Source organism: Myxocyprinus asiaticus, chromosome 35 (genome assembly GCF_019703515.2).
Source record: "Myxocyprinus asiaticus isolate MX2 ecotype Aquarium Trade chromosome 35, UBuf_Myxa_2, whole genome shotgun sequence".
Classification (NCBI taxonomy): Eukaryota; Metazoa; Chordata; class Actinopteri; order Cypriniformes; family Catostomidae; genus Myxocyprinus; species Myxocyprinus asiaticus.
In genome coordinates, this window is record NC_059378.1 from 12,899,773 (window position 1) to 12,927,275 (window position 27,503).

Below are 27,503 nucleotides of genomic sequence, written 5' to 3' on the forward strand. Positions count from 1 at the left end.
CAAACATCAAAGAGCAAAAGCATCCCAGATGACAAGGAGTGAGAGTAAGCTGGGAAAGTTTGGTTTACCTGAAGAAACAAAATTTTCCATCTTTATCTCTGAGTCTGAGTTATAAGGTTCCCATGTGTCTTCTTGAGAGCCAGTCTGTATTTTGTTCGGGCAGGAGGACTTATTTGGCTGCTGTAGACGTTTTTAAATCAGGGACCCAATTGGAAGCACTCCAGCTGACTCCAGGGACTCCGTTTGATTAGACATAGGATATGGCAGAATGCTTAATACTCTACTATTCTCTACATCTCTCTCTGTGCATTTGGAGCAGCATAGCTCAGCTGCAATTACTTTGTGGAGGTATTGGATATTGTACACAGGGGTTGTGTTGAATGAAACAGATAATGAAGATTTGGCTCTTATTGTGACAAGGCAGAATTGGACAATATTGTATCAGTTTTATGTGAAATAATGTAGAAAAGAGGTGCTGACATGGAAAATTCAGCCTGTCTCTGTTAATTTCATCTTTCTGTTCTGCTGATTTGAGCAATACATAATCTGAATAATTTATGAATAAACTATTATTATCATCCTGAGACCTGAGCGTGACTGATATGTGCATTTTCCATTCCCCTTTTGATTTGTAACTAGTAGCCCCTAAGAAACTTGCAAAAAAAATAAATAAAAATAATAATAATAATAATAATAAAAAGAATAATAATAATTACTAAAAATAGATGCCCACATATGTGGACAGCAGGACTAAGTTGTGAAATTAATGCCAAGCTATAGAAAGTCAAAAAATTTTATGTTTTCAGGAGTGTTGATTGTTCATGTTTTTGAGACATTACAGACATTACATCAGAAATTAGCATAATTATTTCTGATTCAATGTAATGCCCAGCATCATCCAATCAGTGCCAACCATGTTAAAATAAAATTATACATTATAAATTCTGAATCTATGTACTGATTACCACTGTCCCATGATTACCAAACATGTTGAGTGATCCAAACATCATCTGCAGCCTAAATATAAACTTTTAAACAGATGTTAGGAGTGAATGCACTTGGCTGCATAGGAAAGCTATAGGATGCTCCCTAATTAGGGAATGACTTAACCTCCAGTGTGTTGTCTGACTGCACTGGTCTCAGAACAGCTTGAAATGCACCTTATTTTCATCCTAAATCCATATGCAGCCTCTGAAAGCAACATTTTCCAGCTTTTTGATGAATCCATTGATTCTCAATGTGAAAATGCACAGTGAATATAGGATATTTTAAGAAAATGAGCCTATAGTCCATGTACGTCGTCATTGTGTTTAACAGCGTGCCTTTTCGCGACAAATCGTTGACATTTTTAAAATGGCATATCAGATGAAACTATAGACTCTACTCTTTTGACTCAAATAGATTTCAACTTAAAAACTTAATGAGGTTTCTTACCAGATGTAGTTTTGTTGCCGTTTCTCCCAAAGACAAACTCAGCTGAGATCGGCGCCATGTTTTTTTCACATGACTAGGTGCATCGAAATATTAACCCTTTAATGACAGCCTAGTCTCTTGAACTGAGATCAGTTGGTTTAAATTTAATTATGCATAGCCTATAGTGAAGCCAGAACGTAATGTCCACGCATGTGGATGCGTGGTTTCAGGAGGTTGTTCAATAATTATGTATCATGTCCAGTATAAAACAGCATTATTCTAAGAACCAGTACTATCTATAAAACATCCATTTAAAATTCACATTATGGCGAACATTTTTAACAAAAGAAAGAAAAGTTTTACATTGATTGAATCTATGTACTTCTGTGTGTCTAATATGAAAATGGACTGTAAATATCTCACACATAGTTATGTCCTCCTCTTCCATTTCTCTTATCTTTCTTAGTTGCTTTCAACAGCAGTAATTTGGGAAGGGCAAATGTCATCCTGATAGTGCTCTGCAACAGCTCTTTAAGTGTATCAAAAGATTAGTGTTTTTATTTCTATGATAAATTGATTCCACACTACTGTAAACTGAGCTGATCCTTCGGTCATATCAGTGCTTTAGAGTCATTCTGCAAGATTGGCTGATCTCTCGTTTATTACAAATACTTTCAGTTCTGAGCATTTAACCCTTGCCATCAAATATTTTAAAATCCTTCACAGACCGACGATAGATAAATAAAATGACAGGCTAAACTCATTCATGAAATAACTTATTGATGGTAAAGGTGAGAATATGAATGTTATTAATTGGAAACCTTTATATATATATATATATATATATATATATATATATATATATATATATATATATATATATATAAAATCTCTGAAAGATAAATAAACCTTCAAATGCCTCATTTATCTCATAGTCCTGTTCTTTCAGTCAGTCGTGTTAAACTGTGACAGCAGCGACATCTGCTGTTTTAAAGGGGCAAAGCCTATGTCATTCAGTGAAATGGCAAAGTTATACATCATTAATTCCTTCATATTCTGTTTATTAACAAGAAGTTTAAAGCTAGTAATCTGTTCCTAAATTTATTCGTTTATTCACTCTGCTAGAGGTGACTTATTGAAGCAGGACAATGCTTAAATTAAATCCAAACAACTCAGACAAAGATTCAGTTTGTAAAATAATAACTTTTATTGTGCCATGCCAATCGTAAAACTGTACGCAATCAGCCAACTTCAAAAGAAAATGAGATTAAAATTAGAAAAAAATAGTTGTTTTGGAACACATGGCAAATGTCGGGATAATAAGAACATCATCCAAACAATCGAAACCAGAAAAACTGGAAAAAACAAAAAAACAAATGCCTAGTCTCCACTTTCCATTTGACTTTCCTGGGAATCATCATTTTCCATCTTCTCATCATCTAAAAAAAAAAAAAAATGAGAAAACATATATTTAGACCATACAGTATTGGGATGACTGTGAATTCATGGGCTGTGACATCAGGCTACAGCTGGTAGTCTCAGACGGCATGCCCATGGACTGCCCACAATAAGTGGCTGATGCAAAATGCACACTTAAACAGCAAGAGCTGGCTAGTCACTAGTAGGGCTGTGAACTGAGCAGAGAAACTAAGTTTGAATCTTTACCTTAAATATTTTCAAAATTCCAATATTTGAATTTTAAAGTCAGCTGATTTTTTTTAAATGAATGTTTCCTTAGTCCACAAGAGAGTGCATTAAATACATAAACCATACAGAACCATTATATTACTGCAAATAACATTCCTGCCTGTTAAAAAAAAAAAAAAATAAAAAAATCAACTAATGGGGGAGGGGACTTCAATAGACAGTTCACTTACTGATACCACAGTATACTACCCCCGACAAACTTCATATCAGTGAAATATCACATTGATTATTTATTTATTATGTATGTAGGGTAGCAATATTCACAAATAGCATTGGTATTCGGCTGAACTCGGTGGTGAAGCGGCTCAGACTACGAGCCCAGGCCAGGGGCTGTTCAATCAGATGGAACACACAACAGACTGGAACAGAATGCGAGAATCTCGAGACACACATTTCTAAGCTGAACTCCTTTTCTGACAAAGCGTTTAAAAAAAAACTCGCTGCTTAATCTGAGAAACGCTTATTAAGAGAGCAAGACGCAACGGCCAAAGACCTCCACCAACTGTAAGGGGCTGTTCACACCAAACACTTTTGCAACCATCCATTTGTTTTTCTATGTAAACGCACGCTAGACGAACGTCTTAGTTTCACTTTGTTTTTGTTTATTCAGCGTCTCGTGCAGAAGCGCTGTTTTTTTTAGATGCTGTGTCTAATTAAAAAGAAATTTAAAAAGCATCTTGAGACACCTGCTTTCTGTTAAACTGTATTTGTTGCGCTGTGTCTAGCATCTTTTAGCACAAGAATGCGATCGATCTGAAGTAGGGCTGCAAATAACGATTATTTTGATAATCGATTAATCTAACGATTAATCATTAGCTCTTACCCGATTATTCAGCTTGTGCCGGACTTAAAAGGTTGTATTAAACGTGCTTACTAACAATAAAGAGGACAAAATCATCTTTTAAAAATACCTCTAAATGACATTCACTGAAATAAAGGGGGAAAAAACACTAAGTTTAATTCAGTAAAGAAATTCACTGCAAAAAAATCCTACTGTTATCAAGTGTTTTTGTCTTGTTTTCCATTTAAAATGGTCTAAAAATCCTTAAAACAAGATTCATTTACTTGAGAAGCAACATATAAGATATTTAGACTTGCTTTAAGAGAATGTATCTTAAATATAAGTGTATCTTGTATATAAGTGTATTTTTTCAATTGGTTATACTTCCACAAGTGCAGTAAAGACAAAATATACTTATATTCAAGATCTACTCTCTAAAAGCAAGTCTAAATATCTTATATGCTGCTTCTCAGGTGAATGCATCTCTTTTTAAAGGATTTTTAGATATTTTAAAATATTTGTATTTTTAATATTATATTCAACATTCTCAGATAACAATTTTTTCTTCTGCAGTATAGCTGCTAAAGAAAATGTACGTTGTTTTAAAGGAGTTTTAGATATGCACCAGGTACATTCAGTCGTACTATATATATTCAGGAGCTTTGTCTAAGGTACTATCATGGTCAGAAATTAACTTTTCCATTAGGGGTCAATATTTGGAATTGATTTCCAGGGGCATTTCTTTCCTTTGTAAGGGCAATTTTTTTCTAACCGTATGACTCTGTCTCATCTACTTTTGTCAAATTCTTTAATTTAATCATTGAATTCAACTTGAATAATAAGATAATGTAGGCTGTACCAAATAAATTAAATCAACAACTAATATTTGTATGGCTGGGTACTAGCACTGATTTACCAATTTAATTTGATTCGATTCTCATTTTATTTTATTCAATATCAATGCAATTGGGAATATTTCAGTTACAATGTCAACAGGCATGTTTCAATAATTACATACTACCTGATTCACTCATTTCCAAATACTTTGGATATTAAAGGGATAGTTCATCCAAAAATGAAAATTCTCATAATTTACTCACTTTCATGTCATCCCAAGATGTGAATGACTTATATATATATTTTTAGAATATTTCATATCTGTAGGTCCTTTCAAAGAAGTGAATGGTGACCAGACCTTTGACGCTTTGAAATCACAAAGGCAAAAAACTCCTGTGGTTTAATATATGTCTCCTAATATAATTTAATAATAATTTTCTTTATTTATCACACATTATACATTTGCACATATACAGTGAAATTCTTCTTTTTCACATATCCCAGCTAAGCTGGGGTCAGAGTGCAGGGTCAGCCATGATACGGCGCCCCTGGAGCCTTGCTCAAGGGCCCAACAGTGGCATCTTGGCAGTGCTGGGGCTTGAACCCCCAACCTTCTGATCAGTAACCCAGAGCCTTAACCGCTGAGCTACCACTGCCCCGTTCTGAAACAATGCAATCAATTTGAGTGAGAAACAGACCAATATTTAAACCCTTTTTTTTTACTATAAATCTCCACTTTCACTTTCAGAATGTGGAAGTGAAAGTGGAGATTGATAGTAAAACAGGAATTTAAATTTTTTTAGGTGAACTATCCCTTTAAGTTAACATGGTTCCATTATACTTTGTGATTTCTCATCCCTGATTTACTTACCAACTATATAACATCCATTCCTCCTGCACTTTTGGCCTGTAGAAGGTGAGGATGCTTTCCAGACAGATAGCAGCATAACAGGGCTGGATGATATGACAATATATATCATGGCGATGATATAAAGTATCAATCGATAGAGAATTTGCTATATCGTGGTATCTAAATATCCATGTGCGGAGCATGGGCTCATCTATTAGAGGGCAGGGCTTCACGTGAGACTGAGAGAATTGAAGAAACGTGGCCAGGGTCTTTTCGGCATTGAACATTTTTCTGTGGCCGCCAGGGTCATAACCGCCATAGACATTGAGGGGGACATGTCCCACTGAATATTCATAATAGTAGTCTAATTATTTGGGGTTTTTCCATGGTTGATTATTAAATTATTTCATTTGGTCCCCTTCATTCCTGAATATGTGGTTACATCCTTGGTGGCCACCCAAGCAAATTTAATTACCTTCATTGTGCGTTTGCTGCTTTAAAAGCGCTAAATATTCTTCTCATCTGACATACGAATGTTTCACGTGACTGTGGCGCACACTGTCTCTGGAGTTTCGAACTGCGTGTGAATCCAGCAGGCTTTCCAATATTTTGTGTTCCAGAGACAGGAGTGCTCAGAACAGTATCACTTGCACTACTCAATCATTTTTTTACCCAGGAGCACCCCAAATGAAGAAATCTCCACAGAACAGGACGACTCCCAAACAGGTCAAGAAAATGAAGAGGAGCTCGTTATTAAAACAGGTGCGACTTCTGTGGTTCGCATGACGATAATCACTCGTAATACAAGCAACCTGTTTCACCACCTCAAAATGAAAATACATCGTGATCAGCTGAATGCCACTTTGGTGAATAAAAGTACTAACTTCTTTCCATAAGAGCGAAATCTGTACATTATTCCGAAATTATGGCCACCAGTGTATTTATTTGTAACTGTATTAGATGTTATGAAAAATAAAACAATTTTAAAAAAACAGGAACTCCTTGCTGGGCATTTTTTGCCCCCATATTTTGAATTTCAGGGGCATTTTTGTCCATTTCGGTGACATTTTTCCAAGTGTATGTTAATATCAGACCCTGGGTACTATTTTACAGCAAGTAAAATAGAAATCTGGAAGCAGAACTGTACATTCCACTTATGAATATTCAGTACTTCAGGAATTCCGTTTATCAGTTGCTTCTGTTTTCTGTTCAACCATTTACAGAGACTGCAGTGATATTCTTTGCAGGGCTCCAGACTAAAAAAAATACTTGGGAGCCATTGGCTTCTTAACCGAAACATTAAGGAGCCAAATGGCTGTTTTTAGTCGCCAAAACATATAATTGCTCGATTTAGATTGCTGTTCAGAAACAAGATAGAAAGCAGAAGAAAAGGAAGACAGTTGATAACCATTAATCTGAGGTTTAATAAACAGTATATTTGGTTAAGAAGATATGCAAGTTTGCATTCCCTTTTGTCTCGTCAATGTTCACACCCCTTTCATAATTTATACAAATATAAGAGATACATTTTTTTTTTATTTATTTAGTATTGCCCTTCAGAATCTACATAAGTAGATATTTACATAAAGCATAGTATGCATATAGTAGTGTGTTACCTTCTTGAGCATCAATGAACTTTTGCACCTTGTGTATGAGTCCCTCAATTGTTCTAAGTGTCAAAAGCTGGATCTCCCTTATATATAAGCCCGAAATACACATGGGACACCTATTTTGAAATGTCTGCGCTCACAGTTGTGAACACACTAACAGATGATTTGCTGATTGTGATTCATGAAAAAGACCCGGTTCAAAAGTAATTTGGTCACGACTCTCTCGCGCAGAATGGGTGGAAAAGCGGTGGGAGACACAATGGTGGTGTGCACTCTAAAGATGTATTCAATAACTCACAAGATGATATCTGACGAAACCGCATATGAACGCACCCAACCCGACTGTTGCCAATGGTGACTAGATTTTAAATTATTGTCACAATCAATTATTTTGCAACCATTTAAATCGCAGTCTGGAACCCTGCTTTGAATGTCTTTACATGCCATCTGTTACTGTATCATCAATTTCAGATTTATATGCCCCAAAGTGTATGTAACAACAAAACAAACTGTAGTTGGTCACATCACCAGACAGATGGTTTCTTCCTGTCTAAGTGTGTGGTTCTTGCCAGAATAAGTTGCAAAGTGGACCAGAGTTAATGCCAATAGTAAAAAGTCTAGCTCTGCAAGACTAGACTACCGGTGGATCAATACTATTTACAATTAGACTTTCAAGTAAAAAAAATCCTGTATCACTGAGGGATTGTTTATTTAGCAGAGGCCTGGTTTAACAAAAGGCCTACACCTGATTTGAACTAAAAAGGACAGTTGGCAACTGCAATACAGCCTAGGATCTGTATAAATATGCTTTTCCAAATCTGCCTTGGAAAACAGCACACAGGATGATACTGTCTTTTTCGGACTTACTCTCTAAAGTCTGCTGAAGTTCCTGGATGGTGGTGAGAAGGACATGGAACTGTTTCTTACGAAGCTCCAACTGAAGACAGATAAGAGAGAGATTAGAGTTAATATTGATGTTTATAGCATGGTATACATTTAAAAAGTCAAGAAATAAATTTTTCCTCACCTTGTCCTCCACATTCTCTTTGGTCCGTGAAAGCTGTTGGAGCTCTTTGTCTAAAGCCTCAAGCCTTCTGCAGAAATAAGTTCACAATAGCAATTTAAAAGCTGGTGGGCCAATAAACTATTGATCTAATACACAGTGGACCAAATAATACAGGGGTTTTGGGGCTCACCTCTAACAAAACTTACAGCTGAAGTCAGAAGTTTACATACACCTTAGCCAAATACATTTAAACTCAGTTTTCACAATTCCTGATATTTAATCATAGGAAACATTCCCTGTCTTAGGTCAGTTAGGATCACTACTTTATTTTAAGAATGTGAAATGTCAGAATAATAGTAGAGAGAATGATTTATTTAAGCTTTTATTTCTTTCATCACATTCCCAGTGGTTCAGAGGTTTACATACACTTTGTTAGTATTTGGTAGCATTGCCTTTAAATTGTTTAACTTGGGTGAAACTTTTTGTCCTTAAGCCATTTTGCCACAACTTTGGAGGTACGCTTGGGGTCATTGTCCATTTGGAAGACCCATTTGCGACCGTGCTTTAACTTCATGGCAACATCGCAATGTTGCTTCAATATATCCACATAATTTTCCTTCCTCATGATGCCATCTATTTTTTGAAGAGCACCAGTCTCTCCTGCAGCAAAGCATCCCCTCAACATGATGCCGTCACCCCCATGCTTCACAGTTGGGATGGTGTTCTTCAGCTTGCAAGCCTCACTCTTTTTCCTCCAAACATAATGGTAATCATTATGGCCAAACAGTTCAATTTTTGTTTCATCAGACCAGAGGACATTTCTACAAAAAGTAAGATCTTTGTCCCCATGCGCACTTGCAAACTGTAGTCTGGCTTTTTTATGGTGGTTTTGGAGCTGTCTTCTTCCTCGCTGAGCAGTCTTTCAGGTTATGTCGATATAGGACTCGTTTTACTGTGGATATAGATAATTTACTTACAAAGCTCCTTTGCTGTTGTGCTGGGATTGATCTGCACTTTTCACACCAAACTACGTTGATCTCTAGGAGACAGAATGCGTCTCCTTCCTGAGCGGTATGATGGCTGCGTGGTCCCGTGTTTACTTGCATACTATTGTTTGTACAGATGAATATGGTACATTTAGGTGTTTGGAAATTGCTCCCAAGGATGAACCAGACTTGTGGAGGTCCACATTTTTTTTTCTTTTTCAGATATCGTAGTGTATATAAAGTTCTGACCCACTGGAATTGTGAAATAGTCAATTAAAAATGAAACAATCTGTCTGTGAACAATTGTTGGAAAAATTACTCATATCATGCACAACGTTGATGTCCTAAACGAACTGCCAAAAGTATAGTTTGCTAATATTAAATCTGTGGAGTGGTTAAAAAATGAGTTTTAATGACTTCAACCTAAGTGTATGTAAACTTCTGACTTCACTAATATATATATATATATATATATATATATATATATATGTGTGTGTGTGTGTGTTTAGTTGTTGTCAGGGATCACAGCTGCACCTCTCGTCCATTCTAAAGTTCACAGTGCATGCAGACTGTAAATTATTTAATTAAATTACATACTTTTGCTGTTTAATGATCACACTTGGCCATTTCAAGATTTAAATTAGCTTAATTGCCAAATTGTCATTGATTTAATCTAAATAATTACACATCCTGTAAAATTTAGCTAATAGCAACATGGTATGTAGTATGGTAGAGGAATTAGCAACAAGATGTTGGTATCGCTATATTTCATTAGAACTGATATACCGTGCAACCCTAGTGCAAATACACCTACAGAAGCGGAGTGCTTGCAAGAATCTACAGAGGCACAACTAGGGCTTACTAAGCTAAGAAATATTTGCCTATTATTACTATTAATTTTCAGTTCTCTTTGAATAAATACATATGTTTTTATTTGTAGCTTTACTTGAATTTATCATTATTATTTGCGCCTCCCCTCAGTCCCCTGATATGTTCTGGTGCTCTCTTCACATTTTGAAAACCACATAAGTAATAAAACAGCTATGCAAGCTTGATCAATTAATAAAAATAAACTGTATTTAAACATAACTTGGCAGTATTATAGCAGCTGTGCTATGACCTAACTTACTTTAAGGTCTCATGTCGGTCTGGATGTTGTTTGATAACTCTGGCCAAAGCATCATACTCTAAAAATGAGACAGTTTGAGTTATAGAAATCAGAAATCAGTGATGAAAGGAGCTGTATAACTGTATCCAGGGATCATCTCACCTTGACGATTTTTGCGTATCCTTTTCGCTCTCTGGATTTCTTTTTTGCACTCTACAATCTTTTCATGTGCTGATGTTATACTTTTCTCTATATTGGGAAAAAAGAAAATTTTTCTATGCAAACAAGTCAAAAAGTGGTGACAATTACGGATGCACCAACGTATCGGACAATTATTGACCAAATTAAAACTATCGGCATATCTGTAATAAGAATGAAAATGCTGATATAAATAAATCATTGGTTTTTCATAATTATTCAGTAACACACTTTGTAAAAACTTAATGAATTTAAATGCACAATCCAGATAAAACAAAAGCCACAATATGTAGAAGGGTTGGCACTCCTAAGAACATGAAATATTTTGTTTTTATTCTCTCTCATTTTCACGTTAATGCGGAAAAACCGGCATAAACGGACGTGACAGCTGTGAAAGCAGCACTTACCTATAGGCTACATGTTGTGGGAAACTATTCAAAACGCTTTGAAACCAGCTGACTCTGACTTCCGAGATATCGATATGATATCCATTAATGCTGCATGATTGATTAAATTAAGATTTAAATTCCAATTTGGTCTGGCGCGATTACTAAACCTTAAAAGGCTGCATTTTAAACTGCAAGAACTTTTTCATATCAATCATCATGTGATCATATGTAGTCTTTTTTTTATCTTGTATGCATCTTACATTGTGGCTCTCTTTAAATTTTTGGCCTGTCGTGTGTTTAACAGATGCAATGTTCAAAGGAAATTATTTATTGCTAGAACAGTGAAACGCATTTGTACCTCTTTGTACATTTTTTAAGCATTCCTAAGTAAAACATTGATCTGATGACAAAATAAGGAAAGTTACAAAATAATGGCATCGGCCTAGTTTTTTGTTAAAATCGGTATCAGTCAAAATGTGTTATATTGGTGCATCCCTAGTGACAATACTTGACAAAGTCAAACAAGCAAAACAACTGGAGGTTTTTACCAATATCTGCATAGATTGCTTCATAATTCTCCATTTCTTTCAGGTTCATGTCATACACAAGCAGAGTCTTTCCCATGGAGTATTCACACTGAGCTAAAGATGTCAGCATCCTTTGATACTGCACGAACCTGCAGCAATATTCAAATGAAGATATGCAAGAGACACAAATGTTAAACTGCTGAAAATAATGGCTCATAAATTTTGTTCCTCAAATAGTAGTCAAGTGAAACTAGGCAACGGGCCAATGTGAATTAAAATCTAGTATTAGGCCAGGTCACAGATGGTCTTAAAATTGTAATTACCCTTCCTCTGGTGAGACATTGGAGTGGCACCATTTGGTGAATGTCTTCATGAGTACATTAATGCGTCTGTCATCTCCAGCTCCATCTCCATCAATAAGAAGACGCTTCCGAATAACCTCATCTATGAAGAGATACACAACAGATTGAACAGACTTAAGATGACACCATTTGAGAATTATGATTGAGCATTATTAATGTCACCAATTATTCAAGAATGGGGGAGCCAAGGGGGCCTGGGTAGCTCAGCAAGTAAAGACGCTGACTACCACACCTGGAGTCGTAAGTTCGAAACCAGGGCGTGCTGAGTGTCTCCAGTCAGGCTTCCTAAGCAACCAATTGGCCCAGTTGCTGGGGAGGGTAGAGTAACGTTGGGTTAACCTCCTCGTGGTCGCTATAATGTGGTTCTCGCTCTCGGTGGGGCATGTGGCGAGTTGTGCATGGGTGTCGCGGAGAACAGCGTGAAGCCTCCACACACGCAACGTCTCCGAGGTAACGCGCTCAACAAGCCACGTGATAAGATGCGAGGGTTGACAGTCTCAGGCGCGGAGGCAACTGAGATTTAGTGTGGTAAAATTCACTGAGAGTCATTATGCCACCACGAGGACTTGGAGCGCATTGGGAATTGGGCATCCCAAATTGGGGAGAAAATCCACACAAAAAAAAAAGAATGGGGGAGCCAAATTAAATAGTGTAGGAATTGGTCCTTGCTTGAGCCTAACTAACTAATCAATTTAATAACAATTGATGTTGCAGGTTCAGGGCTCAACAATAAGGATGACCCACTGGCTCGGGCCAGTGTGAGAAAGTTTCAGGCCAGTTGATGGAATTATCACTGCCCACAATGGGCAAGTGCTGCGTTCTCACAACGTCTTATTACGTTTGTTGATTTTGTACATGTGTTTGTATGGCCTGCAGATTTTTTGTGATGTTGCTGCCATGACATTTTTGTTGCAAATTCTGCTGATTTCAACTTGCCAAAAAGGTAACATTATCTAGCTGGTTAATCTCTCTCTAAGGTTTTATTTAAGTTATGGGAATGAGGTTGAAAATGATAAACCAATAAATAATGTTTTGCACCGGAAACCAGTTTTCCAGAACTGCAGCAAAAAATAAATAAATAAAAATAAAAAATCCTTACTGTTAAGCCCTGAGGTTACTAACGCAATGCTAATATGCTAGGCTACATGAAGTAGCAATAATGAAAGATCCTAAATCCTTATAAAACATTTAAATCCTGATGAAAGAAGCTATGAACGTGTAAAAGTTTAGAACAATTCAAATAGCGAATAAACATGGCAGTACTGGCAACCAAACTTGCAAAATCATACTTCAATTTTTCAATAACACGTAGTGAAGTTAGCGATGCGTCATATGCGAACTCATTTTAGTGTTTTTGCCTAGTTTTTTGGTTAGCACATCACATGGCTAACTAGCTTTGATTCATAATGTAATCTCGATTTCTTACTTGAAATGAGTCCCTTTAGTGTACAAAAACACGTTGAGTCAGGAACCGATGTAGTAAATCGTACTGATTTGCCACATAGTAAACGAACACATATAGTTACCAAAAAACAAACAAATTCTTACCATCTGTGATGCTACCCATTTGTCCAAAACTGTATCCAAGACTGGTGTTAGTCAAAAAACTTTATTGGTAGGCGCGCACAGGTAAAACAATAGCAGCAGCAGTGCCAGAACCCTTTTAACAAGTTGAGCCTTCAAGGGAGGCAAAACAAAGAGTTGCGCGGCGGTACACCGGCGAGGAGACCAGAGGCTGTTCTTTTTTAATGGATCTTAATGAAGGAGCTGCTTCAGGGCGCTGAATAAACTGTTTAGTGAGGAAACAGCTAATCGCTTAATGAATTGACCACCTGTCCGATAATATGTAACATGTTTTATACTAAACAATAATTTTGGAATTAACTATGTGTGGAGCTTACTACTATAAAATCGCTGTTTTATAAGAGGTGACGCCAACAATTTTGCGATAGGTAGGTGTCAGTTTACGGCTCTCTCCATTCATTTGTATTATATCCGCAAACGGTGACTTACTGTCGAACATGCTAGTTGCTGTTACGCTCTCTCATATGGCAGAGCTGTGCTGCAGAGGTTTGTATCTCAGTATGAAAGAATCTCTGGCAGCGCCCGCCTCTGTTGCGAAGCAAATGACCCGAACCCACTGCACGTATCACAATGGCTGCATCCGAAAACGTAGGCAGCTGACTTGCTGCCTTGTCAGTTAATGGCTTAACCGAAAGCATTTTTTAATTAATTGAACGCTTAAGGAAACTGGTCTCAGAACGGTTTGAAAAGCACCTCATTTTCACCCTACTCTTCATTCAGCCTCCGACGGCAGCTTTTTTTCAGTTTTCGGACGCAACCAACATGTCCACGTTTTTATCTCATAATTTTATCCCCAAAGTCATTTAAAAGTTATGTCAGTTGCTTGTGGTTCTTATCACGTGTTCTTGGTTTTGCATCTGTCTGCGGTTTGACTGTGACCTAATGAAGTACAGTAACAGGCTGTGTTTCAAAACAGTGAGCCGCCTACCTGGACAGCATTTTTGGACTTAATGGAGTTTAAAGCATAATTTAAAGTTACATTAAAGTATGTAACTTTTTCAGCGTTAAATACTTTCTTCTTTACCATCTTATTATGCAGAGACAATTATAAGTAAGCCATTCATAGATACATTTTCTCGGAAACTGTAAACACTGTTTCTCTGTGGCACTATAAAAATTCCTGTGTTTGTTTTGAGCGACCCTTAGACCCCACCCAACAACGTCCAATGGCATCAGTTGCCGGGCGGGATTATCTGACTGTTTGAGCAACAGCAGATGGGACCTGCTCAGGTTGTAGTCCAAAAACCCAGAAGAGAATTCACCATAGGTTCCCTCTGGATTTTCCTATGGGTTTTTATAATGGAGGTTTTGAATTTATGAGTAAAATAAGGTCTGTGGTAAACATTACTTGACGATATGTGGAGGTTTTGTTCTACAACATGAATTACACACAGTCATACTGTACCTCAAATGTAAATTTTGAAGCCGTATTGAATTACATACACACACACACACACACACACACACACACACACGGCGGATTCAATCTTCACGTTTGAGGTATGACTGTGTGTAATTTATGTTGTAGAACAAAATGTCCACATATAGTCAAGTAATGTTTACCACAGACCTTATTTTACTCATAAGTTCAAAAACCCCATTATAAAAACTCATAGGTAAATCCAGAGGGAACTCTTCCGGGTTCACCTACAAATTGACATCGCAGCTGAATAGCTCTATTCGGAAAGCTGTTTTGAGTTCCGGTCAGATTGACTGTTTTGGTCAGTCTGGTTCCATAAGTAAAAATCTCATTAATTTTTTGCATAGATGAATTGATTTTCAACAACTTATAAACCTTTGACTACCTTGCGCTTAAAAGTTGTTCATCGATGGTATATATGCTCCTGTTGAAGCCATCTGTCTGTGTTATTTCTACTTCATTGGTTATAAATCATGTTTTATAGCAGACTTTATGGTAAACAGCTTCATTACCCATGGTCCAGCAGAGAAACTAGCTTTAACAATCAATGAACCGTGGCTAACCAAGCCAAAGAAACATGCCTTGGAGCAACCGCCAACTCCCATGATGCACTGTGAATGACGTAATCGAATAGGTGTCTCTTAAACCCTTAAACTACTTATCTATTTGAATATAGGAATATTTTGCAATAAAGTTAAAACATATTGTTTCTATACTTATAATCAACAAACTAAAATTAATAGTTTTCCATATTCCCATCGTTTTTTATTAAATTACATCATTCGAAAAGCTTCGAGATTGTAGTACATGCCCTCATGAAAGACGTTAAGTACACAGTCTTGTACCTTCGTCTTTTTGTCAGATTTTAAAATACCTTATTGGCTCAAGACAAACTTTGTGATGTTGTGATTTATCTCGGAGCTGGCTGGTTTGGTTTATGCCTTGCAACTCTTTTATGAAGGATTTTATGAAAAGTCTATGTGAAAAATGATTGGGAAACATACTTCCGGAACCCAGATGGCTGAATAAGTGGGCACTGTTGCACTCTATTTTATGCAGTGGCCTAGTGTCCCAGAAATGACATACTTCATCTTTAAAATAACACCGCTATATTTCATTTTTGACGGGAACGAAAACGAGACTGTGAGGGATAGAAGTACAGTCTTCAATTGATTGTACTGCTGTTTTAATTGTTTAAATGATAAAAACATTGAAAATTCATGAAAATACAACAAACATGAATTGTGAAAACTACATGTGATCTAGGACCTTTATACAGCTTTATACTGTGAATGCCACTGAACAGACAAGCAAGTTTATCCCTCAGAGTCTCGTTTTCATTCCTGTCAAAAATGTCATTAGGTGCTACTCTGAATAAACGCATTTGAAACGTTTAACAAAAGCTGTTCAAACACTTCAAACGGCGTTCAAAAACGTGTTCGAACGTTCGAATGCGCGTGTGACTGCCAGAAATGTTGTCTAGGTAGGCAACACACTAGGTTTCGAAACACAACCACAGTGTCCAGTGACAGGCGTGCTCGGGTGCATGCGTGCTGCTGGAGTCAGTGACGTTCTTGTCCCAGAATGCTGCCTGGTAAACAGACATGGAAGCACCTGGTGGAGACCTCCACAGTCACTGAGCGCAGCATTCGCTCTTTGAGCTGATCTTCATTTTCAATACACCCTAAAGCCTGCGCCTTTGTTCTCGTTGGAGCTCTACCGGGACATCTGGAGTCCAGGACATTGGTAAGAGAACAATGATGACATCGAGATCAGCTGCTAATGTCTGTTTTGTCAGTTAGCCAGTTGAATGCTACAGCAGTGACACTCAGCTGCTCAGTTAGCGAGGAAGCTAAACCTGCTGCCGCCCCCTCCCCCTCTTATGTCTGTATCATTTTATTTTGGTGGCGTAATACTTAAGTTTACTTTGTTCATTTTGCTCTCTGACAAAGCCGCTATGTTAAGTCCTTGTAGAAAAGTTGTTGTAGGTGCCATTCTATCATATAGGATCCTGTCATTAATGCTTTCACTTTCATAAGTGCACTTGTCAGGCAGTAACAACCCAAGTGGATGCAAACAAGTGGAAATGGCTAGAAATGAATGGAGCCACAATAGTTGTTTGATTAAGAAACAATTAACAGAATACTTTTATTATTTTTTTTTTATCTTCAAGGATATGACATTTTAGAGAGGGGACCCAAGGGAACCTGTGATCATTTTAACTTTACTGTAACCTACTATTCTTATTTCTTTTATTTAACTTTCAAAGTGTTTTACATGTTGTTTTTCATTTTCCGAGCTATTAAACATTTTACTATAAGCCAAATCATGTTTTCTTCAACATTCTGATAAACGCAGCAGCATTTTTTAAATGTATTTTTTTGCAACAGATGGACTTCATTTAGCTATTAAGTAGGTTTTCTTATATTGCTTAGTAGTCTAATTAAAGACTATGATGTCTCATGTTCTTGTCTGAAAACATTGCTTCAAAGAAAGGTATCGGAACAAACAGTTTGGATATCACTGCATAAGCTGTGCATACTAAATTCTAAGTCTGTGTAGCAATGTTAAGACGTTGGCAACAAGTGGGTATTGCAGTGGAAACTAAAAGATTGTTCTTAATTCTGTAAAATGCATAGAAAGCGTCATCATTCTCCATTCCCATCATTCCAACACTTATTGCATAAATCCTTCATCACTTACCAGTAAGACAAACAACAGTCTAATAGTGATCCAGCGATCATTAGAATTATCTTATTAGTGTATATTTGTTATTTCCTTTGTAGTTGGATATATTCTGAAATTATGCATTCAGATGTAAATTATAAATGTACTGTAATGAAAATAAAATCCATTGGTTCAGTTTAATTCAGTTGGGGACATTGGTTCCACACAGTGAAAACGAGTGTCTTTGATATGAAATTAAAATGTAGGCTCTACTAAAAAACGTTGTGTAGGGAAAACCTAAATTAATTAAGTTAACCTATTTTGCATAGAAATACATAAAAAAAATGTTTAAAAAAAAAAAACACACACACACTTAATTCACTCTTACAAATCCATTCCCATGCAAAGCATGCTGAGAATGGGAAATCCCCTGCCTGGTTTCAGCGATACATTGATGCAACAAATATTATTCACATAGTCCCAACACAACTGGATTAAGTGAACATAGATGAATTGTACACAATGAAATTAAGTTGAGACCAAATGCTAAAGAATTGTTTTGCATTAGCTTATTTTAAATAAGTTAATTGAGCACACAGTAAAAATCACGTTGACCGAACACCATCCGTTAGAGATCTGAATCCATTTGATCATTTCATAGCAATGTGATCTTTATGCAATATAATTATGTTCTCATCTCAAAAATAAATCTATTAAGTTGATTTCAAGTGCACTGGTTTAGTATTTTTTATAGAGCTGCTTACCCCTTTTTTCAGTGTGCCTGCAGAAGCATTTCTCAGTGATTTTTCATTTCACATAAATAGATGGCATTAAATAGTGTAAAACCGAGAGGTTTTGCTTAGTTCAAATAAATTAATTAGATTATGAATTCTCTTTTGCAAACACTAAACATATGCTAGAAAGTCAAAACATTTTCACTGGTCACTTGTATGCCTGAGATGGATTATCAGGCTGTCAACTGAAGGGCTCTGAGATGGTTAGCCAGGGATAGTCATTATTGGATTGGATTACTCTGTAGCGGCGGGCTCCACCATAAGTAGATCTTGTACCAGTAAAAAACTGTAGAGCTGAAAGCCACAGCCAGATTCTCTTGGCCTTAGGTCGTAAAGGCTCCTTTGTTAAAAGACAAACAGCTAATTACCTAAACTGTGATTATTACACACAGAGTATTAAAACAATGCTGCTAACATGCCCTCCCTCTTGTGTCTCATTTGCCCAGATTCCCTCACCAGCTTGTGTGGCAGTCTGGAATCACCAAAGCTGATGAGGATCTACTGACTTGACCAGTTTTGTTCCAATTTTTACTTTTGACAAGGTATGAGATGATGTTTACAACTCAAAAATCAGATGACTTTTAGCCGAAGTCTCCTGTACACAACACCACCCAATGTTTTTTAGTACACAATTACAGCATATTCAAATAATTTTGCACAGTTTTTTATTAAGCTGTGTAAACTGTTCAAAATCAATTTTCAGATTTATTTTCAGTCCATTAGAGACTGAGGAGTTATTATCTTTAATATGCTGTGACTTTGTAATAGGGTTTTAATAGATGGATAATAGTCGAAACCCTTTAATCAGATGCACCTGTTTGAATGACTGGTCCTAATGCTGAAGGGATTTTTCACACCAGCACTTGATAAGATTTAGAATTTGTACAAGCAAACATTAAAGATGTGATTTATTTCCTGCAGGTTGTACTTGCTGTTTATACACATAAACAGTGTAAAACTCCCTCAAAGTTGAACTTTGGTGATCTAAATAAACCAGCTTTTACATGTATTAAATATTAACATCTATATTTAATATGAACATATTTTGATACTGATTCATTTTTTATTGCATAAAGCTCCAAATTGACTTTGAAGATGTCTTATTCTAGATAAATTGGCCCAGACAAATTTGAGTGTATATCAGACACGTTCTTACAAGCTGAGAAATGGTTATAGGCTACAAATTATTTGCTAATGCCTGTGCTCCAAAATGTGATTTATTTATAACATGGTTGATCGGTTTCAAAGTCTGAATAAATTCATTTTTAGAGCATGCAAAAGGTGTGAAAGTTCTTCATACTTTATAACACAATTTGCCTTTAACCATGCCTCTAACTTTATGCAATTTTCAGAGTGTTTTGTAAAACTTTGCAAAGTTTGTTATTTAAACAGTGAATTGATTTAAAACTTGCAATGCAGTTTTGTTTGAGTTAAACTATTTTTTGCCTTAATCATTGTGTTAAATCTATCAGAGCTAGATATGGTTAAAGGAATATTCCGGGTTCAATACAAGTTAAGCTCAATCGACAGCGTTTGTGGCATAATGTTGATTACCACAAAAAAATTTTTTTAACTTGCCCCTCTTCTTTAAATAAAGCAAAAATCTGGGTTACAGTGAGGCACTTACAATGGAAGTGAATGGGGCCAATCCATAAACGTTAAAATACTCACTGTTTCAAAAGTATAGCCACAAGACAAAAACAATATGTTTGTTAACATGATTTTAGTGTGATAAAATCACTTAGTTACCTTTTCTGTGTACAGTTATAGCCAATTTTACATCTTCATTGTCATGACGATGTAAAGTCAACAAACCCCAAACCCTAAAATGAAAAAAGAAAAAAAAACTTTACAGCTCAAATAATGCATGAGTTTTAACAGAAGAGTGAATGTAATTGCTTTTATAAAATCATAAGCTTCACATTTCAGCCTCCAAAAATTGTCCCCATTCACTTCCATTGTACGTGCCTCACTTTAACCTTGATTTTTGAAAGAAAATGGTGGACGAGTTGAAATAATTTTTTTGTGGTAATATGCCACAAATGCTGTAGATTCAGCTTAAGTTGTTTTGAAGCTGGAATATTCCTTTAAGAACTGTGTGGTAAAGCATCAACAATGATTCACCTCTGGCTGTCATTAAAGGATTAGTTCACCCAAAAATGAAAATTCAGTCATTGTTTACTCACCCCTGTGTTGTTATAACCCTATATGACTTTCTTTCTTTTTCTTAGCATGAAGGAAGAAATTGTGAAAAAAAAAAATAATAATTGTGCTCAGTGATGTCATACAGTGCCAGTTCATGGTGACTACCTCTTCAAGTGTCAAAAGAAAGCAAAAGTATTATTCAGAAGTTTAATAAATTATTCCATGAGACTCATGATTGTTATGAACCCATATGATGAGGTTTGGTGAGAAACAAACCGAAATCTAATGTATTATATAGTGAAACTGTTCACTGATCGTTGATCTTCTGTGCACATTCATGATAGAGCACGAGAGCAACAGTACACGCAGCCCCCTCGCAACATTGTGCGTTCAAGTGAAAACCATTTTGTTTATCTAAAAACAGGTTTGCCACAGCAATAGTGACAAAAGAACAAACACAGCTGCACACAAAAGAGAGAACAGAACTTACTAAACATGTCTGAAGAGTTTGTCATCGAAGAATTGATGCATTTCTATGCCCAGCCTTATTTTTTTTAACGAAGTATTCGGAAATCAAACAGCCATGACGAGCGATGGTACATTCTGTCGAACACTTGTTTTTTATTTTTGGCATTGCACCAGGTAACTCTGCGTCCGCTGTGAACTGGCACCTGTCCAAAAACTTTGTCATAACAGTATAGTAAATCAGAATCTCATGAGCCAGTTAAAAACGACTTGATTTTGGTTGAGAATGTTACATCTACCGAATGTTTTAGCGGAGGTCTCACTGTTAGATATGTCACAAATACTCACCGATTCAGAAAGGAGAAGAGGTGACAGACATCTCAATGTTGGATTGAGTACTCTGGTTAAAAAGGCTGGGCATAGACATGCATCTATTCTTTGACTACAAACTCTTTAGACATGTTTAGTAAGTTCTGTACTCTGGTTTTTGTGCAGCTGTGTTGTATTCTTTTGTCCCCATCGCTGTGGCGGACCTGTTTTTAGATAAACCAAATTAGTTTTTGCTTGAACACCCCATGTTGCGTGAACTGTTGCTCTCGTGCGCAATCAACAGATGTTTTCACTAAATAATACATTCGATTTTGGTTTGTTTCTCACCAAATCTTATCGTATGGTTTCATAACAATCATGAGTGTCATGGAATATTTTCTTAGACTTCTGAATTATACTTTTGCATTCTTTTGAAGTTTGAAGAGGTAGTCACCAGGGGCCGGTTGCACCAACTATACGTAAGTTTCAACTTAGCCTAGCTGTGGCGTAAATGGGCACTGAGTCACAATTTACGCTCTACTAAATATTTGAGTGTTGCACCATTAAACTTAGGTAGGACGTAACCCTACAGATAAACTAAATATATATGGAAGCCTCTGACCAGGAGTGACGGATGGAATAAAAAAGCAGACTCATTTAATGACATCAGTGAGCTCATGTTTTGGTTGACAGGCATCAGTCCTTTTGACATATATGATGATGTTGGCATTTACACTCGTTTACATTTACGGGAGAAAACATTATGTAAAAAACTTACTTCTTCAGCATGAAACCGATCTAAAGTTGCACTTTCCTGTGTACGCCGCCCGATGTCAAGTTTCAACATATACGAAATAGATATTAAAATGAATAAACGTCTGTTTTTCCAGCCTGTTGTATTAGTATTTATTTATTGTCCCTTATTCATTTTAGATACAGTTATTGAATATTGTCATTTACATAAGCTAAATATATCATAAATGAAATCTTGTTTTATTACATGTCGTATTTTAAAGGGGATATAGTTGGCCAGCACTGGCAAACTTCACGGCTGTTTAACACTTCTGTGTACAAATTTCAAGGCTGCTTATTGGATAAATACAGGTAAACGTCATATTAGGCGACCTACTAGTTAAGTCTTGCCTTAAGAACAGGTGGTGCAACCAAATTAAGCACTGACTTACTAGTAGTTACTAAGCCCTTAGTGTGAACTTTACGTCTCAACTTAAGTGAGACCTTAAGCACAGCAGGTGCAACCCTACCCAGAAACTGCCATCTTATGACATCACTGAGCACAATTTTTTTTTTTCACAATTTCTCCCTTTATGTTAAGAAAAAGAAAGTAAGTCATATTAGGTTATAACAACACAGGGGTGAGTAAACAATGACTGAATTTTCATTTTTGGGTCAGCTATCACTTTGAAGTGGCTTGGTAAAGTGACATATATTATGTAGAACCCTCTCGTTTGTTTGCGGTATGGGCTATTGTCTTAACAGCACTTGTTGTAAGTCAAACGTGTTCAGAAATACAAAGGAATGGATGTGATTTTGTCCTTGGTATAATTTAAAATATTTGCATATAAATTCCATTCGTCATTTCGTGGCCCGTTTCCTTATCGCCATGTCCTAAATATTGGGGCGCCAATATTAAGAGAATAGGGAATTCCCATCCACATTGATTCACTTTGATAACTGAATACATTTTTGAACCTATAGGATCAAATAAATGTGACAGTGTAACCCGGTAACCAGGATTCCCTCTATTTCCCGCATACGTCCGTGAAAGGAAGTTTTGAGATCCTCCTTAAACTTTTATCTTTGTAATCTGCCAATAAACATAATGTATGTCTCGAGGAACGCCGTCGCGTGCTACACGCTCGGCTCGTATCAGAGAAAAAAAGACAATCGGGCTCGCGCTTCCCGCGGCACAACACGAGAGAGCGTAAATAAATCCTGCGTTTAACTCAATGTCATTCATTGACGGAATCCACTCGGCCACCTTAAACGTTCACTGCTGTTGTGTGTTACATTGTAGCGGAAAGAATGTCGGATAGGGCCGATGATGACGTCAGGGGGGAGCAGCAGCAGCAGCGCAGCAGAGCGGCCAGGCAGCTGAAGCAGCGGGGAGAAACCTCCACAGCAATGGCGACTGTTGCGGAGCGCAGATCCCTCCCTAGTCCTGAAATAATGCTGGGACAGCCGTGGAGCAGCTGGGTCGATACTGTGAAACTGAACGGGAGTGACGGTGAGTTGTTCGGCCATTGCATTTTAAACGGGCAGCCGCGTCAGATCGCGAGCTTTTGCCCGATTGCGTGCAGTTTTTAAATATTGAGAAACGCGACTGGTTGCGAGAGAACAAGCGAGCAAGTGTAACTATTTGTTTAACTCGGTCCAAATCGCTTCCTCAGGTACAGAATTGGAAGAAAGTTTGAAAGAGTGCGGGAGAAATCGCGAAGCCATGAGACTCTTCAGAGACGGTGAGTATTGTTGCTTTCTCTGGTCAAAGGTGTGTTTTTGTTTTGGTGGTGTGTGCACACTTTTCACACACCGGCTGACTGAAACAAGTGCAGCTGACTTTTGACAGTACAGCCTTTTAAAACTCAGCTGTTATAATCTTTGCATTCATTAGAATTACAGGGATATTAGTTATTATACAGTTCTAGATTGCATGTTACATTTATAGAAAGTAGTAGAATGCATAATGTGTATATGAAAACATACATTTCTTAATACTTATGCTTAAAAACATCTTTTCCTATGTTTTGATATGTTCAAGCATCATGACAGTTGAATGCATGTAGACACCCGTTTTTCAACCCCTGTGTTTGGGGAGAAGTTTACTGTAGAGATACTTTTTACAATTAAAGACTATTGTTTAAGTTTTAATGTCTAGAAATCTGACAGAATTCTCACTCTTGAGTGAACTATCCTTTTAAAAAAAATGTATCTAGCATGTTAATTATCCCAACAGAGGATTTCTCCCTTTATTGAGATCATTTCAGTAGATCTTAGCTTTATCTTAAGTTGTCATGAAGTTGTTGTCAATTATCATCTTCAGGCTCGTCTTGCCTACTTTTCTGTCTGCATACAAAGTACTTATCAGGGCACTTATCTGACAGTGCATTTGCCTTGACAAACAATGGAGCCATCGTGTGCTCAATTGCACACTTACTAGAGTAAATTAGGTCCTGGAAGACCCATTGTTGTCGCACAGGAATATGTTTGATTTGTCAGCTTTTGGGTTACATAAGAGAAAACATAACATGTTTTTACCTGTAAGGACAAAACGCATACTTAACCGGACTGGAATCATCGCTTGTTTTATGTCTGAAATATTTACGTGTGAGGATGTATTGAAAGCAGCATACGTGGTGCTGTAGATGTGGATGTTATCTGCCTTAAAGGTGCTATATGTAAGATTTTTACTGTACTAAATCAAACAAATGACCATAATATGTCATCAGAGATTTAGGAAACATGCTAAGTTGAAATACTGGCTTCTCCGATAACAATGCTACAGCCAGTATATTGTACTTTGAAGTTTCCGTTCCGGGCCGGAATTTCTGTTTATGTTTTGGCCTGTGTGATCCCGCCCACTGCCCACTCACCAGTAGTATTTCGACACCACCGGGTTGCCAGATTTGAACAAGTTTGCAGGCAAACTACACTGCGTGCTGCAGCCATGGATGCCAGCAAACGAACTGGATCACGAAAATTTCCACACGAGCCGGTTTATATTTTGCAAACAATTAAAAACATTGCAAACGTATACATAAGCTGATCAACTTACAGTGTAAAGTTCGTCGCTTGACATTTTCAGTTTCACTCGTTCAGTGGCAACCCGCATGAGCTTTGAGTCTGGGGCGGGGCAGACAACTCTCCAATATTTTGAATTTGGACGGCAGTACCCATTTCAAACGCTTTTTGTCAATCTTATATATAGCACCTTTAAAGGGATAGTTTAAAAAAATTCTGACATAATTTACTCACCCTCGTGTTGTTCCAAACAACTATTACTTTCTTTTTTCTGTGGAACACAAAAGGAGATGCTCGGCCGAATAACAGCCACCTCAGTCACCATTTGCTTTCATTTTTTCCCCCCTTACAAGTCATACAGGGTTCTATCTCGAAGGTGAGTAAACTATGACAGAAATGTTTTGTGAACTGTTTCTTTAATGCCTTGACTTGAGAGCACCAGGTGTTGTACTAGCTACAGTCTAACATTGAGAGAGGATTTCCACAGGAAAATGCTCTGTTAGCTGTAAACGTGTGCTACTGTAGATACAGGTAATGCTAATCTTGAATCAGTGTGCCTAAACCCTGTCCTTAGCTATTTCAACAACAACAAAAATAAAACTACATTGAAATTATTGTAAAAAGCCAACTTTTTTGGTTGAAAGTGTTTGATCAGCAGGTCAGACGGTTATGGAGGCCATCCTCATTTCTAGCCCAGAGGCTGTAATTGAGCTTTTTTATAACCTCTCTTAAAATGGTTCTGTTAGTGTGATTTGTGGACTTCTCTAAGAAAAGGCCCGCATTTCCACTGACTTTAGAGCCGAACAAAGACATAACTGTTAGTACATATTCTGCCCATTAACAAATATGGTGCATTACAGTCTTTGTTTATACGTAAGTCTCATTCCTAGTTTTGAGAATGTATTTTAACAAACATGGTGCATTACAGTCTTTGTTTATAAGTCTCATTCCTAGTTATGAGAACAATTAATGCAATTAATTATATAAAAAATAACATCCTCAAAATGAACACAATTAATCATGCCCCCTGACGATTGCTTACTGAGAGAAAGCGAAGTTGTTCACACAGAACGAGTACTTGTTTAAAACGGCTAAACAAAACGCAAGGGTCTCAGACACAAAAACTTGCATTTGTTTAGATAGACAAGCCATAATCTGATGTATGTGTAGAGCAAGCAACTAAAAATCTTTTTGAAGGAATACTAAATGGATTGCTGTGAACAATAGACCAATGATAGGCTTTATGTTTACTGATATGGGAATAAAACAAACAATATCTTTTAGCAATGTGCAAAACGACCAATTTTATAATCAAAAAGTCTCTCGGTTGTTTGAATAATTAGTCGGTGTTATGGATAATGTATAATAAGGCTCCGTTTTGTTTACGCGGCCCCGATCAGATGCCTTTTATAGGAATATACGGACGCTAAGCGCAGCAATTCATCACGGTGACTAACCAATATTCAAAACATAAATAGACTAAATAACTAACATCTTATTGCAACTATCGAAGAAAAGTACAAAATAAGAAAGGCTCCAATACAGAGCGGCACTAAACCACCTATGCGAATCCTGAACCCAGAATGACATGCTTCAAAGTAACCGGAGTGTTTCAGGGAGATCCTCGCTGCACATTCAAATGTGCAGAACTGCTAGATAATATTGCGAGTACACATCTAGTTCACGACATCAAGCAGTTTAAACCTTTTTTTACTGCAACTATTTATTTAAGCAGTGACAGACAGAATCAGCAAGAGACTTTAATGTTTCCACAGCACCTCGCAAATACGTAAATGTTACTCACTCAGAGGATTTAATGTCCAACAGTGATCGTCTTGAAATTTGTTGATTTTGATTTAGCGCTTTGCTTTAACAACAGTGTATAAAAAGACTAAACCTAAAACATTAAAGAGACCAAACTTCTTGCAGAGTGTTTTATTGTGCTGACTGTTATTCACTGTTAAGCACAGCAATTTAACATCAAAGAAAAATGCTCTATTAGAAGTTGCATCTCAATTAATTTGAATTGCATCTCCCATTAAAACCACCACCACTAAAAATATTAATGATAGTATTCAAAGTAATTGAATAGTCAGTTGTTAGACGATTAGTCGATTATTCGACCACCCTGGCACATCCCTAATATCTACGGACTTCTAAAGCTACTTATGTCTATTGAATGATTTCATCTGCCATAATGTAATGTTTTTTTAATTATCTTAAAAAAATAAAAAATAAAAATAGATTAATCGATTGACGGCCCTGATAAATCCATAATGAAAATTTTGAATGTGACAAATTCACTTTTTTTTTTTTTTGTGGCTTTCCATTGTTATCCATCAGATATTTACATTGTGGACAGCATTGTTGATAAAAGTTGGAGCAAGTTTTATGCAATCTAGTTTTGTTATGCGTCGGTCCAAGCAGACTTAGTCATTGTTGTTTTGATAACTTTGTGGTTAGGACATTATTCGGCATTATAGCAGGTTTAACCGACAAGGTCAGAGTCAATCTTTAAATTTTTCCGTTGCAGAACCGCTTTTCCGTGGTGGAAACTTCGACATGGGACCAAATTGAGCACAAGCACCC

At 36.8% G+C, this 27,503-nt stretch overlaps 2 protein-coding genes across 3 annotated transcripts in view; one reads left to right on the top strand and one right to left on the bottom strand.

The window, feature by feature from the left end:
* Positions 1-2,596: 2,596 nt before the first annotated feature.
* On the bottom strand, positions 2,597-13,918 carry LOC127426006 (THO complex subunit 7 homolog). Of its 2 annotated transcripts, none has more exons than XM_051672415.1 (8): positions 13,788-13,918; positions 11,736-11,856; positions 11,434-11,561; positions 10,461-10,547; positions 10,320-10,377; positions 8,226-8,292; positions 8,066-8,135; positions 2,597-2,852 (listed from the first exon to the last, which is right to left on the bottom strand). In XM_051672415.1, the coding sequence occupies exons 1-8, from the start codon at positions 13,795-13,797 to the stop codon at positions 2,794-2,796; spliced, it is 600 nt and encodes a 199-aa protein (XP_051528375.1). In that variant the 5' UTR covers positions 13,798-13,918; the 3' UTR covers positions 2,597-2,793. The 2 variants fall into 2 exon arrangements, with proteins under 2 accessions (XP_051528375.1, XP_051528374.1); XM_051672414.1 differs by lacking the exon at positions 13,788-13,918 and adding an exon at positions 13,323-13,511.
* A 2,457-nt stretch (positions 13,919-16,375) lies between these two features.
* The window catches only part of LOC127426003 (ataxin-7), a 42,932-nt gene continuing 31,804 nt past the window's right edge, over positions 16,376-27,503 (top strand). Inside the window, exons 1-4 of the mRNA XM_051672409.1 lie at positions 16,376-16,524; positions 18,686-18,781; positions 23,194-23,403; positions 23,567-23,635. Coding sequence (XP_051528369.1) covers positions 23,202-23,403; positions 23,567-23,635 — 271 coding nt within the window. The 5' untranslated portion in view covers positions 16,376-16,524; positions 18,686-18,781; positions 23,194-23,201. The remainder of the gene's footprint in view (positions 16,525-18,685; positions 18,782-23,193; positions 23,404-23,566; positions 23,636-27,503) is intronic.